Source organism: Ranitomeya imitator, chromosome 2 (genome assembly GCF_032444005.1).
Source record: "Ranitomeya imitator isolate aRanImi1 chromosome 2, aRanImi1.pri, whole genome shotgun sequence".
Classification (NCBI taxonomy): domain Eukaryota; kingdom Metazoa; phylum Chordata; class Amphibia; order Anura; family Dendrobatidae; genus Ranitomeya; species Ranitomeya imitator.
In genome coordinates, this window is record NC_091283.1 from 243,889,509 (window position 1) to 243,905,007 (window position 15,499).

Sequence of the window (15,499 nt, forward strand, 5' to 3'; positions counted from 1 at the left end):
TCAGAAGTCGTCGACTTTTGGCAAAGTCGGGTTTCATGAAACCCGACCCCTGTGTGGGGTCGGCCATGAGGTCGGCGATCTTCTGAATCTGGTATCGGAATTCCGATCCCGAGTTCCGATATGTTTGCAATATCGGAAATCGGTATCGGAATCCATATTTAAGTGTAAAATAAAGAATTAAAATAAAAAATATTGCTAAAATCACCCTCTGACGCGCCCTGGTACTAACCGGCAGCCTTCCTTCCTTCGAATCAGCGCGTGAAGGGCCTTAGATGACGTCGCGGCTTGTGATTGGTTGCGCAACCTCCCATGTGACCGCTCGCGCGACCAATCACAAGCCGCGACGTCACCGAAGTTCCTTCAAGCGCTGATTCTTAGGAAGGAAGGCTGCCGGAAAGAAGCAGGGCGCGTCCGAGGGTGAGTATATACCTAATAGGAATCAATAAAGTTTGACACCAAACATGAGAAAAGATAAGAGACAACCCATTTAAGAAGATTTAATTTTGGTTAAAACTATTCCAAGATTATGAACATAGAAAAGGCTTCTCCCCTATGTGACGTTTCTGATGTTTATTAACAGTTGATTTCCAAGTAAAATATTTCCTACATTAAGAAAATAAAAAAGGCTTCTCCCCTTTGTGACTGCTCTGATGTCTAACAAGAAGCGCTTTCTGGTTAAAACATTTCCCACATTCTGAACAGGAAAAAGGCTTCTCCCCTGTGTGAGTTCTCTGGTGACTAACAAAATACCATTTATGGCTAAAACATTTCCCACATTCTGAACAGGAAAACGGCTTCTCCCCTGTGTGAGTTCTCTGGTGTCTAACAAGATGCTCTTTATAGGTAAAACATTTCCCACATTGTGAACATGAAAAAGGCTTCTCTCCTATGTGAGTTATTTGGTGTGCAATAAGATTCCCTTTATGGTTAAAACATTTCCCACATTCTGAACAGGAAAAAGGCTTCTCCCCCGTGTGAGTTCTATGGTGTTTAACCAAATCTGATTTCCAGTTAAAACATTTCCCACATTCTGAACAGGAAAAAGGCTTCTCCCTTGTGTGAGTTCTCTGGTGTCTAACAAGATGCTCTTTATAGGTAAAATATTTCCCACATTGCGAACATGAAAAAGGCTTCTCTCCTATGTGAGTTATTTGGTGTGTAACAAGATTCCCTTTATGGTTAAAACATTTTCCACATTCTGTACAGGAAAAAGGCTTCTTGCCTGTGTGAGTTCTATGATGATTAACCAAATCTGATTTATGGCTAAAACATTTCCCACATTCTGAACATGAAAAAGGTTTCTCCCCTGTGTGAGTTCTCTGGTGAGTAACAAGATTCCCTTTCCGGTTAAAACATTTCCCACATTCTGAACAGGAAAACGGCTTCTCCCCTGTGTGAGTTCTCTGGTGACTAACAAGATGCGATTTCCTTTTAAAACATTTCCCACATTCTGAACATGAATATGGTTTCTCTGCTGTGTGAGTTTTCTCATGTTTAATAAGATGTGAATTGTGAGCAAAACATTTCTCACATTCTGAACATGAAAAAGGTTTCTCCCCCGTGTGAGTTCTATGGTGAGTAACCAAATCTGATTTCTGGTTAAAATATTTCCCACATTCTGAACATGAAAATGACTTCTTTGCTTTAGGAGCAGTTTTTTTTTTAATGCCTCTTTTGTGACTTTGATTTTCTTTAGTAGTCAGTAATGAATCAGAAGATGGGACCTGTTTCACAGGATCAGATGATAGATCTTTGCTGTGAATGGATGATGATATATCTGGAGTAATGGCATTCACTTCAGTTGTATCTTGTAGGATCTCAAGATCAACAGATTTAAAAATTGAAGATGTCAGCTGTCCCTCTGATCTCCTGTTACAGTCATCTGCTAAGATAAAACACATTTTTTTTAATAAAATATCCTTGACTATTATATTTTTGAATATTTCTACTTAAGCTGTCCATAAAAATGGCAAGCTATCTAAAAAACTTTAATTATTTACCAAGACTATGACAGTTCACAGTCTAATAGAAAACCTTGTTGGGTGAACCAGTAGTGTGTGGTGTTCAACTGTTTGTTCATTCTGCCTTCCAAGTATCAAAAAAAAGAAACCAATCAATGTTATGTAGACAAAAATAGTACCAATTCTCATCTCTCAAAAACAAGTCCCCACTCAGGTCCATCATCTGTCAACGGAAAAACAGAGGTTCCCACACTATTAGTGGCTCAAAGGCTGATAAAAAGCAACAGAGTTTCTATAAATAGTGATGAGCGAATATACCCGTTACTCGAGATTTCTCGAACATGCTAGAGTTTCCTCTGAGTATTTTTTAGTGCTCAGAGATTTAGTTTTTATTGCCGCAGCTGAATGATTTACATCTACTAGCCAGCATAAGTACATGTGGGGATTTACTAGCAACCAGGCAAGCCCCACATGTACTTATGCTGGCTAACAGATGTAAATCATTGAGCTGCAGCGATAAAAGCTAAATCTCCGAGCACTAAAAAAGCACTAAAAAAGCGATGGGTACGGTAATTTCCGGAAGTTGGCTGTGGAGTCAAAATATTCACGCCTCCTACACATGTGGTCAAAATTGTTGTTACCCCTCATTTAATGACAGAAAAACCCACAATGGTGACAGAAATAACTTGAAGCAGGGCTAGCAGGGCAGGGCTTTGTGCAGCGCCGACGTTTGTCTACGGTCGGTGGTTTTGTGCTCATCAGGACCCCACATACCTTGTAACAAGGGGATTCCGGAGCACAACGCTTACTGTGACCCCCAACCTCATCGAGACCTGATTGGTTCAGGTCCTGATGATGTCAGCATCACCCCAGCCAATGAGACAAATCACTAGGAAAGTTTGTTGTAGCAACGAACTATTTTGGGCGATCTGCCTCATAAAAACGCTGTTTGTCCTCAGATCTCCTGTCAGTGAGAGATTAGAGGAGAAACAGTGTTAAAAGTGCTGCTGGCAACAACTGTGTCAGTCAGCGATCTTGTTAAAAAGTAGAAAAAACAGATAAGGTGGGTTAGGATTAGTGCTATAGTTAGGGTTAGTGTTGAGGCTAAAGTTAGGGTTAAGGTTTATTCTAAAGTTAAGGTTAGGCTAAAGAATTAGGCTTTTCTCAATTGTCTCACCAATAATTTGATCAAACCAGAGTTTTCTATTACCTTGCTAGAGCATATTGTCCTACAAACAAATTTATATGCTTCCCAATTCATCAGCCAGAATCCATGATCCTATTATGCTATGTCAAATTTATGGGCACCAACTAATGTCCTAGAAATGAAAATTTTTTTGGGACTTACATTCGCAATGGGACTTAAAAAAACAAGCATTCGGTCCTATTGGTCCAACCGCCCTGTTCAAGCCACCCCAATGTTTTCTGCCGTTCTTCCTAGGACCCATTATGAAATGCTCATGTGATTTTGGCATTTTAACGACAATAGTCAATGCCTGCCCAGAGATGCTCCAGGACATGACATACTATTCAAAATCAGACCCATCATCGAAGACTTGACAGAAAAGTTCTTAAAGCTCTACACCCCAACAGAAAACATTTCCATTGATGAGTCCCTTGTAAAATTCAAAGGAAGACTGCACCTCAAGCAATTTATTCCTTCTAAAAGGGCAAGGTTCGAAATAAAGCCCTATAAAATGTGCGAGAGTTCAACCAGATACACATCAGCTTTTTGCATTTATGAGGGGAAAGATAGCTAACTAAACCCACCAGGTTGGCCTACTTATCTGGGGACATCTGGAAAATCCGTTTGGGAACTGATAACTCCATTATTACAAAAAGGCTACAATCTGTATGTTGACAACTACTACACCAGCATACCCCCATTTAAAAGTCTGGTTGAACATAACATGGGGGATTGTGGGACCATTTGCAAAAACTGTCAGGGGTTTCCACAATTATTGGTCAACGAAAAGTTCTGAAAGGGGCAGTCAGGGGCTTTACACAATGGAGAGCTGCTTGCCCTTAAGTATAAGGATTAAAAAGATGTTTTTATCCTGAGCTCGATCCACACAGATTCCACAAGGGCCACTGCAGACCAACAGGGATCCACTACTCCAAAACCTGTGTCTGTCATTGACTACAACAAACATATGGGGGGTGTGGACCTTGCAGATCAGGTTCTACAACCATACCAGGTTTTAAAAAAATCATATATCTGGTATAAAAAGTTAGTCATTTATTTGTTTCAGGTGACCTCATATAATTCTTTTGTGTTATACAAAAATGCCGGAAATGCAGATATTTTCCTTGATTATCAGGAAAAGTTCATTGAAAATCTTGTTTTTGAAAATGTCCCCATCAATCCTTTAGAATCTGAAGATGTCAGAAGACTCACTGAGCAACATTTTATTGCACTCATTCCAGCAACTGAAACAATAAAGAACCCCCAGAGAAGATGTCGTGTATGTTCCAAGAGAGGAATGAGGCATGATACCCGCTATTATTGCCCACAATGCTTTACAATCTTCCAGAGAACCATGTTTTTAAACTGTTTTGACATTCAAGCATTTGGTTTATTTAGTGGCAGACACATCTGAGTAGAGCTGACTTAATTTCCGGGGGTAGGTGGGGGGGATCTCCAGAGACACAAGCTGAGCACAATATATTGGGCACTACAATGACATTTTTACAATTTTTGCTCTAGAACTTCCACTACGTGTTTCTGGAAATCATCCATGTAGAGAAAATTGTCACTATTTCCATAGATGAATTCCCAGAGGGGTGTCACTTCCAAAATGGGGTCACTTCAGGGGGGGGGGGATTCTGTTGTTCTGGTAGGCACGGTACCGTATAAGGTGCATGCCTTTAACTGCAGAGCCCTTAAGGGATAGCTAGATGGGAAAAATTGTGCCGTGCCCGATTCCCCCCTCCCACTACTCCCCCAGGTGATGTCATAATTGGGACGCCCAGTGGACCAACCGAGGAGAAGAGGGGAGTCTGGCCACACCCTCAGGGGTTAAATTCTAGTGCCTTGACCCTTGGAAGCTGTTGTCCCACCCTCCCTCCCTTATAAACTTGTGAACATGCTGTGCTATTATTGTTAAAATGTTTAAAATTATTAAAAAAAAAAAAAAATTGACATTCTTTTTTATATACGTCACAGCGGTAGGTAGAGGGGGGGCAAAGGTTTGTAACCTCTCATCGGCTTGCTGGCCCAGCAGTCGTCGGCGGGGCCTTCAGCAATGAGTCCGTCGCGAAGTGTAATTGCCCTTCTCTACTTTTCAAATAATAAACTGTGACCGACCTGATCAACCCATCCAGGCTTGTCGGTATCTTGCAGAATCCCCCCTGAAGTGACCCCATTTTGGAAATGACACCCCTCTGGGAATTGGAAAGGACACCCCTCTGCAAATTCATCTATGGGTGTAGTGACCATTTACCTATCTACCTATTTTCCAATGTAAATTCTGGGGTTAAAACTACATTTTAGTGGTAAAAATGTAAGTATTTTTTCTTCACTGCCCAATGGTTTAATTTTCTATTGAACAGCTGTGGTGTCTGTATGCTCACTGCACCATTAGAAGAATTCATTCAAGGAAGTATTGTGTAAAATGCAGTCACTTTTGGGGGCTTATGCTGTTCTGGCACCTCAGTGGCTCTGACAATGTGACATGTTACCCACAAACAATTCCAGCAAAATCTGCTCTCCAATATGGTGTTCCTTCCCTTCCGAGCTCTGCCATGCGCCCAAACAGTGATTTACCCCCACATATGGGATGTCAGGATATTCAGGACAAATTGCACAACAACGTTTGGGGTCCAATTTCACCTTTTACCCCTTGGAAAAAAATGAGGGTGAAAAGATTTTTTGTGGAAAAAAGGATTTTTTATTTTCACAGCTCTACGTAATTAACATCTGTCTAGCACTTTGGGATTCAAAGTGCCCACTACACATCTAGATAAGTTCCGTAGGGGGTCTAGTTTCCAAAATGGGGTCACTTGTTGGGGGTTTCCAATATTTAGAGACGTCAGGGGCTCTGACAATGTGACATGTCACCCACAAACAATTCCAGCAAAATATGCTCTCCAATATGGCACTCCTTCCTTTCCGAGCCCTGCTGTGCACCCAAACAGTAGATTTCCCCCACATACGGGGTATTAGCATACTCAGGAGAAATTACAAAACAAAATATATAGACTATTTTCTTCTGTTACCCTTGAGAAAGTAAAAAAAAATAGATCTAAATGAAAATTTTTGTGGAACAAAAGTAATTTTTTATTTTTTCCTTCCACATTCCATTCATTCCTGTGAAGCACCTGAAGGGTTAATAAACTTCTTAAATGTGGTTATGAGCACCTTGAGGGGTGCAGTTTTTAGAATGGTGTCACTTTTGGGTATTTTCTGTCAAATCGACCCTCCAAACTCACTTCAAATGTGATGTGGTCCTTAAAAAAATGGTTTTGTAAATTTTGTTCTAAAAATGAGAAATCACTGGTCAACTTTTAACCCTTATAACTTCCTAAGAAAAAAATTTGTTTCCAAAATTGTGCTGATGTAAAGTAGACATGTGGGAAATGTTATTAACTATTTTTTATATGACTCTCTAATTTAAAAGCATAAAAATGTAAATTTTGAAAATTGCTAAATTTTCAAAATTTTTGCCGAATTTCCATTTTTTTTAACAAATAAATGGAAGTTCTATCAGAGAAATTTTACCACTATCATAAACTACAATATGTCAAAAGAAAACAATCTCAGAATTACCAGGATTCGTTGAAGCGTCAGTTATGACCTCAAAGTGACACTGGTCACAATTGAAAAAATTGGCCTGGTCATGAAGGCAAAAACAGGCTCTGGCGCAAAAGGGTTAATATTTTGCTGCACAACCTTTTGAGGCAATCACTGCAATCAAACGATTCCTGTAACTGTCAATGAGACTTCTGCACCTCTCAATAGGTATTTTGGCCCACTCCTAAGGAGCAAACTGCTCCAGTTGTCTCGTGTCTGAAGGTTGTCTTTTCCAGACGGCATGTTTCAGTTCTTTCTAAAGATGCTCAATAGGTAGGATCTAGGTCAGGGCTCATAGAAGGCCACTTCAGAATAGTCCAATGTTTTCCTCTTAGCCATTTTTGGGTGTTTTAGCTGTGTGTTTTGGGTCATTATCCTGTTGCAAAACCCATAACCTGCGACTGAGACCAAGCTTTCTGACACTGGGCAGCACATTTCTCTCTAGAATCCCTTGATAGTCTTGAGATTTCATTGTACCCTGCACAGATACTAGACACCACATGCCAAATGCAGCAAAGCAGCCCCAGAACAGAGCCTCCTCCATGTTTCACAGTAGGGACAGTGTTCTTTTCTTGATATGCTTCATTTTTCCGTCTGTGAACATAGAGCTGATGTGCTTTGCCAAAAATATCCATTTTTGTCTCATCTGTCCATAGGACACTCTCCCAGAAGTTTTGTGGCTTGTCAACATGTAGTTTGGCAAATTCCAGTTTGGCTTTTTTATGATTATTTTAACAATGTTGTCCTCCTTGGTCGATTCCCACGAAGACCACTTTGGCTCAGACATTGAAGGATGGTGCGATCTGACACTGAGGTTCCTTGAGCTTGAGTTCACCTTTAATCTGTTTAGAAGTTTTTCTGGTCTCTTTTGTTACCATTTGTATTATCCGTCTCTTTGATTTGTCATCAATTTTCCTCCTGCGGCCAAGTCCAGGGCGATTGGCTACATTCCCATGGATCTTACATTTCTGAATAATATGTGCAACTGTAGTCACAGGAACATCGAGCTGCTTGGAGATGGTCTTATAACTTTTACCTTTAACCTGTTTCTCTATAATTTTCTTTCTAATCTCCTGAGACAACTCTTTCCTTTGCTTCCTCTGGTCCATGCTGAGTGTGATACACACCATGTCACCACACAGCACAGTGAGGATCTGTAGCCCTATATACAGGCCACTCACTAATTCCAGGATTGTAGACACCTGTGATGCTAGTTAGTGGACACACCGCGATTTAACATGTCCCGTTCTTACATTATTTTCAGGGGTGCCATCATTTCTGTCCAGGCCTATTTCATGAGTTTTATTTTTTGAAAAATTCTGTGGAAGCATGGTAGAAAAGCAATGTCTGACTTTCATTTGTTCATTTTCATAGATCTTTTATTTCTTATTACTTTTGTCAGATTCACGTTATTTTGGTGACCATTGTGTTTTTTTCTGTCATTAATCTAGAGGTACCAACAATTTTGACCACATATGTATAGATTATAACCCTCAGTGAATTAATTTATAAAATGGAATCACTTTATGAGGATTTTGAATATTCTGGTTTTCTGTCATTTAGTCATATTATGGCTTCTGAAGTTCTGAATATGTTGTGTCCAATCTCATCTGGGATCTGTTCCTGCTGTCCAGCTGGAGTAATCTGCTCCCTACTTCAGTCAATTGGAAAGTACCACACCCTACTAAAGCTCAAAGCACATGGCCGGAATCTGCCAGAAACAGCGTTGTTCTCCTCTGGTTCAGTCCTCTGTGCTCAGCTTGTGTCTTGTGTATTTGTTTCTTGTTGTGACCGTGGCCCGTTTACTGACCCAGCTACCTGACTATTCTTCTTGCCATCTAATACCACAGAATAGCAGGTAACACCATGGTCCAAGCCTAGGGGTCCCAGTGTAAGTCCAGATCCATGTAATGGTGATAAAGGGAGATGAGCAAGGCGATCCTTGGGATATAGAAAGCAGAGAAGATAGTGCCAAGCATGTTCATGGTGGAGATCTTTTGAGCTGCCAGTTGACCACGAACATTGCTCCCAATACATTGTGTCTGCAAACTATTCCAGCTAGATCTGCATTCAAACAGCGAAATGGGGCTCCTTCCCTTCTGAACACGGCCGTGTGCCCAGAGAGTAGTGTACAATCGTGCATTTGGTGTCAGCAGGTTAGGATTTTGCCTTTGATTGCTCTTCCCTATCGTGGTATTTTATAATACTCTGCCATGCTAATCGGTTCCTAAGTCAACTCATTCATTTCATATTGACACACAACTATTTTTTATTTGACGGGAGATTCTACCACCAGCTCAGGGGCACAGCCATGGGCAGTCCTTGTGCCCCGGCCCCCTACCTATGCTAATTTGTGCCATTAGTATTCCTTTACTGTGAATTTTTTATAGGCATTATCAACATTAATATCAATGCGATTATATGCATTATGTAAAAATGGGGGGCAGTGTTATGATCTGGTGATTAAGGAGCGACATGTGACTAGCTCTGAGCAGGTGGTAGCTATACTGACCGCAGTCCCTAAGCTCAACACAACACTAGAAATAGCCGTGGAATGCTCCTAACTCTGCCTAGGCATCTCGTCACACAGCCTAAGAGCTAACTACCCCTAAAGACAGAAGCAGGAAAACTATCTTGCCTCAGAGAAAATCCCCAAAGGATAGATTAGCCCCCCACATGTAATGACTGTGAGAGGAGAAGGAAATGACATACGTAGTATGAAACAAGATTTAGCACAGGAGGCCACTTCTAGCTAGATAGAAAAAGTACAGAACAGAGCACTGTGCGGTCAGTAGAAAAAAAACTAGAAAAAGTCCATCGCAGAGAAATACAAAAATCTCCACACCTGACTAAAGGTGTGGAGGGTAAACTCTGCTGCCCAGAGCTTCCAGCTTAGCTGAATAGATCCATATTGATAAGCTGGACAAAAGAGCAAAAACAACAAAATGCAGATCAACAAAGTCCACAACAAGTGAACTACAAAAAGACAAGCAAGGACTTAGCTTTGCTGAGCTGGTCAGAGTGTCAGGAAATCCTAAGAGCAATGACTCCAGGCAGGAACAATTGACAACTGGCATTGAATGAGAGATAAGGCCAGACTAATATAGCCGAGCCAAGAAGACGATCAGTGAAAACAGCTGCAGAAGCTAAATCCAAGAAGCAGCCATACCACTCAAAACCACAGGAGGGAGCCCAAGGGCAGAACTCACAAAAATGCTACTTACAACCACCGGAGGGAGCCCAAGAGCGGAATTCACAACAGGGCAGGTCAGTGAGAGATCAGCGACCTGTCATAGGCCAATACAGATGAATATGTAATCAGAGCACCACATAAAGCCCCGCCCACAGCCCCACCCCAGAGCACCACATAAAACCCCACCAACAGCCCCGCCCCAAAGCACGAGAATCTCATTAACTGAAAACTACAAATACAGATTACACAGCAGTAAACCAGAGTTGCATTCATTTATGGTGGACCATTGGACCTACTATGAATCCTGACCAGAAGATTAGAGGAAATAATATTGCTCCCCATTTCAGGAGAGATTGTGCAATAATCTGAATTTCTTAGGATCAAAAACAACGTAATTTATGAGGTGGAGTGAATCCATGAAACCAGGGCTGGAGCCAACACATCTCCTGCAGGCGGGAATAAATGTATATTCCAGCCATCAGCCACGCACAGCTCAGAGATATATCATGGCACCGGTGTGATGGGTTTATGTAGATTATCACAATCCTCCTGGAAATTAGTCGGTTTTAACCCCTTCATGACATGTGCCGTACTATTACTTCGCATGTCGTGTCTCCCCCTTTGATGTGGGCTCCGGCGCTGAGCCCGCATCAAAATCGCGACATGTCAGCTATTTTGTACAGCTGACATGTGCGCGCAATAGTGGCAGGTGAAATAGTGATTCACCCGCCACTATTAACCTGTTAAATGCCGCTGTCAAAAGCTGACAGCGGCATTTAACTACCGCTTCCGGCCGCGCGGCCGGAAGTGAGCGCATCGCCGACCCCGTCACACAATCGGGGGTCGGCGATGCATCAGGAAGGTAACCATAGAGGTTCTTGAGACCACTATGGTTAATGATGCCGGCCTGGTGTGAGCGCCCCCCAGTGGTCAGCGCTCATACCAAGCCTGCATTTCTACTATACAGCAGCAATCCCATGGAGGCTATTGAACCAAGTTAAAAGTTAAAACAAAATGTTTTTAAAAATATGAAAAAAATAAAAAAATATAAAAGTTTAAATCACCCCCCTTTCACCCCATCCAAAATAAAACAATAGAAAAAATCAAACCTACACATATTTGGTATCACTGCGTTCAGAATCGCCCGATATATAAAAAAAAGCATTAACCTGATCGCTAAACGGCGTAGCGAGAAAAAAATTAGAAACGCCAGAATTACGTTTTTTTGGTCGCCTTGACATTGCATTAAAATGCAATAACGGGCGATCAAAAGAACATATCTGCACAAAAGGTACTTTTTGTTACTTTTTTAGGACAATTAGACGGGAAAAATCACTCAGTTCTGAGGAAAAATTATGGAATCACCCTGTAAATTTTCATACCCAAAACTAACACCTGCATCAAATTAGATTTGCTTGTGAGTCTGCATCTAAAAAGGAGTGATCGCACCTTGGAGAGCTGGTGCACCAAGTGGACTGACATGAATCATGGCTCCAACACGAGAGATGTCAATTGAAACAAAGGAGATGATTATTAAACTCTTAAAAGAGGGTAAACCATCACACAATGTTGCAAAAGACGTTGGTTGTTCACAGTCAGATGTGTCTAAAATCTGGACCAAATACAAACAACATGGGAAGGTTGTTAAAGGCAAACATACTGGTAGAACAAGGAAGACATCAAAGGGTCAAGACCAGAAACTTAAAGCAATATGTCTCCAAAACAGGAAATGCACAACAAAACAAATGAGGAACGAATGGGTGGAAACTGGAGTCAACGTCTGTGACCGAACTGTAAAAACCGCCTATAGGAAATGGGATTTACATACAGAAAAGCTAAACGAAAGCCATCATTAACACCTAACCAGAAAAAAACAAGGTTACAATGGGCTAAGGAAAAGCAATCGCGGACTGTGGATGACTGGATGAAAGTCATATTCAGTGATGAATCGCGAATCTGCATTGGGCAAGGTGATGATGCTGGAACTTTTGTTTGGTGCCGTTCCAATGAGATTTATAAAGATGACCGCCTGAAGAGAACATGCAAATTTCCACAGTCATTGATGATATGGGGCTGCATGTCAGGTAAAGGCCCTGGGGAGATGGCTGTCATTACATCTTCAGTAAATGCACAAGTTTATGTTGATATTTTGGACACTTTTCTTATCCCATCAATTGAAAGGATGTTTGGGGATGATGAAATCATTTTTCAAGATGATAATGCATCCTGTCATAGAGCAAAAACTGTGCATACATTCCTTGAAAATAGACACATAAGGTCAATGTCATGGCCTGCAAATAGTCCGGATCTGGAAGTTGAAGAAAATGGTCGATGACAAGAATCCAACCTGCAAAGCGGATCTGGCAACAGTAATCAGGGAAAGTTGGAGGCAGATTGGTGAAGAGTCCTGTGTGACCCTCATTAAGTCCAGGCCTCAGAGACTGCAAGCTGTTAGAAAAGCCAGAGGTCGTGCAACAAAATACTAGTGATGTTTTGGAGGGTTTTCTTGTTTGTTTGTTTTTCATGATTCCATAATTTTTTCTTCAGAATTGAGTGAGTCCATAATTTTTCCCCTATGCTTGGTTAAAAAAGTAACCAAAGTAACCATTACTGACTACCACATTTTTTGTTCTCGATTTCTTTTACTGTTTCGTAAAGCCAGAAAGTTGCCATTTGAAGTGACCTCAGTTTTGTGCCATGTCTGTGATCTGCTTTTATTCTACAAGATTAAACAACTGAATGAACATTCTCCAAGGCTGGTGATTCAATAATTTTTGCAAGGGGTTGTAGTTCACAGATCTGGGCAGGTAACAGCGTCTACCAGGTTGTAAGTTCTATAGAAAAGGACTTTCACTGACCAAAGTCATTTGAACAGTTTTGGGTGGAGGAGAATGTTGTGGTCTAGAGGTAAAATGGTGATCATGGTAATACGGCCGGACTACACCACCCATAAAGCAGCCACAGCCGGTGATGAGAAGAATCTGTGACTTCTCTGCATTTAGTGGTCACTACTCACCTGGGTAGCCATATGTGGGAATCTCCTCTTTACACCGCTCATCACCCCTCACATATGTCTCTGTAGTATTAATATGGGTCAGATCTTCACCCTGAAACAAATATTGTAAAAGTCACCGACAGACGGAGAAGTCCCATCTATGATCAGCTCTAATCCTGCCATCTCCACCGTTCTCATTACACAAGTATAAAACATATAATACTGGTGGATAAAACAAGACTGAGCACAAGACCTTCACCGGCGTCTACATATCATAGAGGAGATCTCCTGACACCTTCTCTCCATCTACCTGATGGTCCTGAGAAGCACTGGGATCTTCTTGGTTACAGTCCTGTGGAAGAAGAGGACGGGGACATCTCTCTGGTTTTGTCCTCTTACTGGATAGATCTGGAGGAAACACATACAGGGAGTGAATTAATTCTTTACATACAGATAATTATAGGCCGTGTGTATTTAGTCCTGTCTATTACCTTGAGATGTGAGGGGCTGGGGAACCTCCATTATGACGTTCTTGTACAGATCTCTGTGTCCTTCTCAGTACTCCCACTCCTCCATGGAGAAATAGACAGCGACATCCTGACACCTTATAGGAACCTGACACATACAATGATACCGTCATCCCCCCAATCCCTTCATAGTGTTACTGTATAATGTCCCAGCATTCCCAGCAGTGTCACCTCTCCAGTCAGCAGCTCAATCATCTCGTAGATGAGTTCTAGGATCTTCTGGTCATTGATGTCCTCATGGATCAGGGGGTGAGGTGGAGGCCCCGTAATTGGGCTCAGGGGTCTTACCCATCCCTCAGACACAGGGTCCTGACAGCGATCACTAGAGGTCTTCTTCACCACTGTGTAATCCTGGTAATGGAGAGACACATTAATAAATCTCACTACAGACATTTCCAGAGTCCTCACCTCTCCAGTTCTGTCCATCTGTTATTCCCATAGATAAGAATGATGTAATGTGACGTCATCAGAATCTCTCACCTCTCCAGTAAGCCGGAAGAGGATCTCTAGGGTGAGGTGTAATATCCTCTCCGTCATCTTGTCTCTGTCCATATCCATCTTTGATGGGTAAATCAGGAAAATTCTTTTTTGTAGAAGATCTTCACTGAGAGGATCAGATATTGTAGAGACCTGAATGAGAAGATGAGCCGATGTAACATCATAAGAATCCTGTGTAATAATACAATTACTGGAGATAATAAGGGAAACATATGAGGAGATTTATTATTTCACAGTATTTAGTTTCCTTCTTTACATCTACTAATAAATCCTATATATTTAGGCCACAGACAACAAGCAGTTTCTTCCTCGGAGTCGGCAGCTGAATACGTTTCTCATAGACTCATCTTCCATAACGCTAATTCTCGTCTCATTTACCGGCCCTGGGATCGGCATTAGCAATACTGCAGGAGATATTCATTACACGCGACATGAGAAATAACTACTTCATGGTGAAGACGACATCTTCATCTTCTACTACGGCTCTAGAAACATATATGGCCAAAGTCGGTCACTGACTCCATCAACACCGGCCTACCTCCCAACCGTCCCAGATCCAGCGGGACTGTCCTGATTTTGACAGTCAGCCCCGCGATCCCGGGCGGGACATTAATTGTCCCGCACTGGTTGGGAGGTGTGTGATATTACTCGGTCAGCTGAGAGCTCCGAGTCCCTGCACCTGGCCCACACAGCAGCAAACCACATGATGGCTGCTCTGTGCACAGGACCTGTGATGAGGTCACAGGATGGGAGGAGTCAGCGGTCACATGACCGGGAGGACATCCTTGTACAGGACTCTGCTGGTTGCCATGGGCGCCGGAGGAGGGTACGTGTATGTGTGTGGTGTGAGGTCAGGAGGTGTTTACAGTGTGGATGTAGCAGAGCCGTGTGTGTACGAGGTGTATGGATCAGAGCAGCGTGTGAAAAGTGTATGGAGCGGAGTTGTGTGTGTATGATGTGTACGGAGCCGTGTGCATGAGGTGTACGGAGCGCAGCCGCGTGTGTACGAGGTGTACGGAGCGCAGCCACGTGTGTACAAGGTGTACGGAGCGCAGCCGCGTGTGTACGAGGTGTACGGAGCGGAGTCATGTGTACGAGGTGTACCGAGCACAGCCACGTGTGTACAAGGTGTACGGAGCAAACCAGCGTGTGAAAGGTGTACGGAGCACAGCCACGTGTGCACGAGGTGTACGGAGCGGAGCAGCGTGTGAAAGGTGTACGGAGCGGAGTCGTGTGTACGAAGTGTACGGACCGCAGCCGCGTGTGTACAAGGTGTACGGAGCGAAGCAGCATGTGAAAGGTGTACGGAGCACAGCCACGTGTGCACGAGGTGTACGGAGCGGAGCAGCGTGTGAAAGGTGTACGGAGCGGAGTCGTGTGTACGAAGTGTACGGACCGCAGCCGCGTGTGTACGAGGTGTACGGAGCACAGCCGCGTGTGTACGAGGTGTACGGAGCGCAGCCGCGTGTGTACGAGGTGTACGGAGCACAGCCACGTGTGTACGAGGTGTACGGAGCGGAGCAGCGTGTGAAA

At 42.7% G+C, this 15,499-nt stretch overlaps 1 protein-coding gene across 1 annotated transcript; it reads right to left on the bottom strand.

The window, feature by feature from the left end:
- Nucleotides 1-524: 524 nt before the first annotated feature.
- On the bottom strand, nt 525-14,093 carry LOC138662875 (oocyte zinc finger protein XlCOF22-like). The gene is made up of 6 exons (XM_069748866.1): nt 13,949-14,093; nt 13,640-13,819; nt 13,433-13,556; nt 13,252-13,349; nt 12,963-13,053; nt 525-1,882 (listed from the first exon to the last, which is right to left on the bottom strand). The coding sequence occupies exons 3-6, from the start codon at nt 13,461-13,463 to the stop codon at nt 609-611; spliced, it is 1,494 nt and encodes a 497-aa protein (XP_069604967.1). The 5' UTR covers nt 13,464-13,556; nt 13,640-13,819; nt 13,949-14,093; the 3' UTR covers nt 525-608.
- Nucleotides 14,094-15,499: the final 1,406 nt, after the last annotated feature.

Coding starts and splice junctions, on each gene's coding strand:
- LOC138662875 (XM_069748866.1), bottom strand. CDS start 13,463: ATGGAGGTTCCCCAGCCCCTCACATCTCAAG. Junction 13,350..13,432: donor CCAGCCCCTCACATCTCAAG/GTAATAGACAGG, acceptor TGTTTCCTCCAG/ATCTATCCAGTAAGAGGACA. Junction 13,054..13,251: donor GTGCTTCTCAGGACCATCAG/GTAGATGGAGAG, acceptor TATTTGTTTCAG/GGTGAAGATCTGACCCATAT.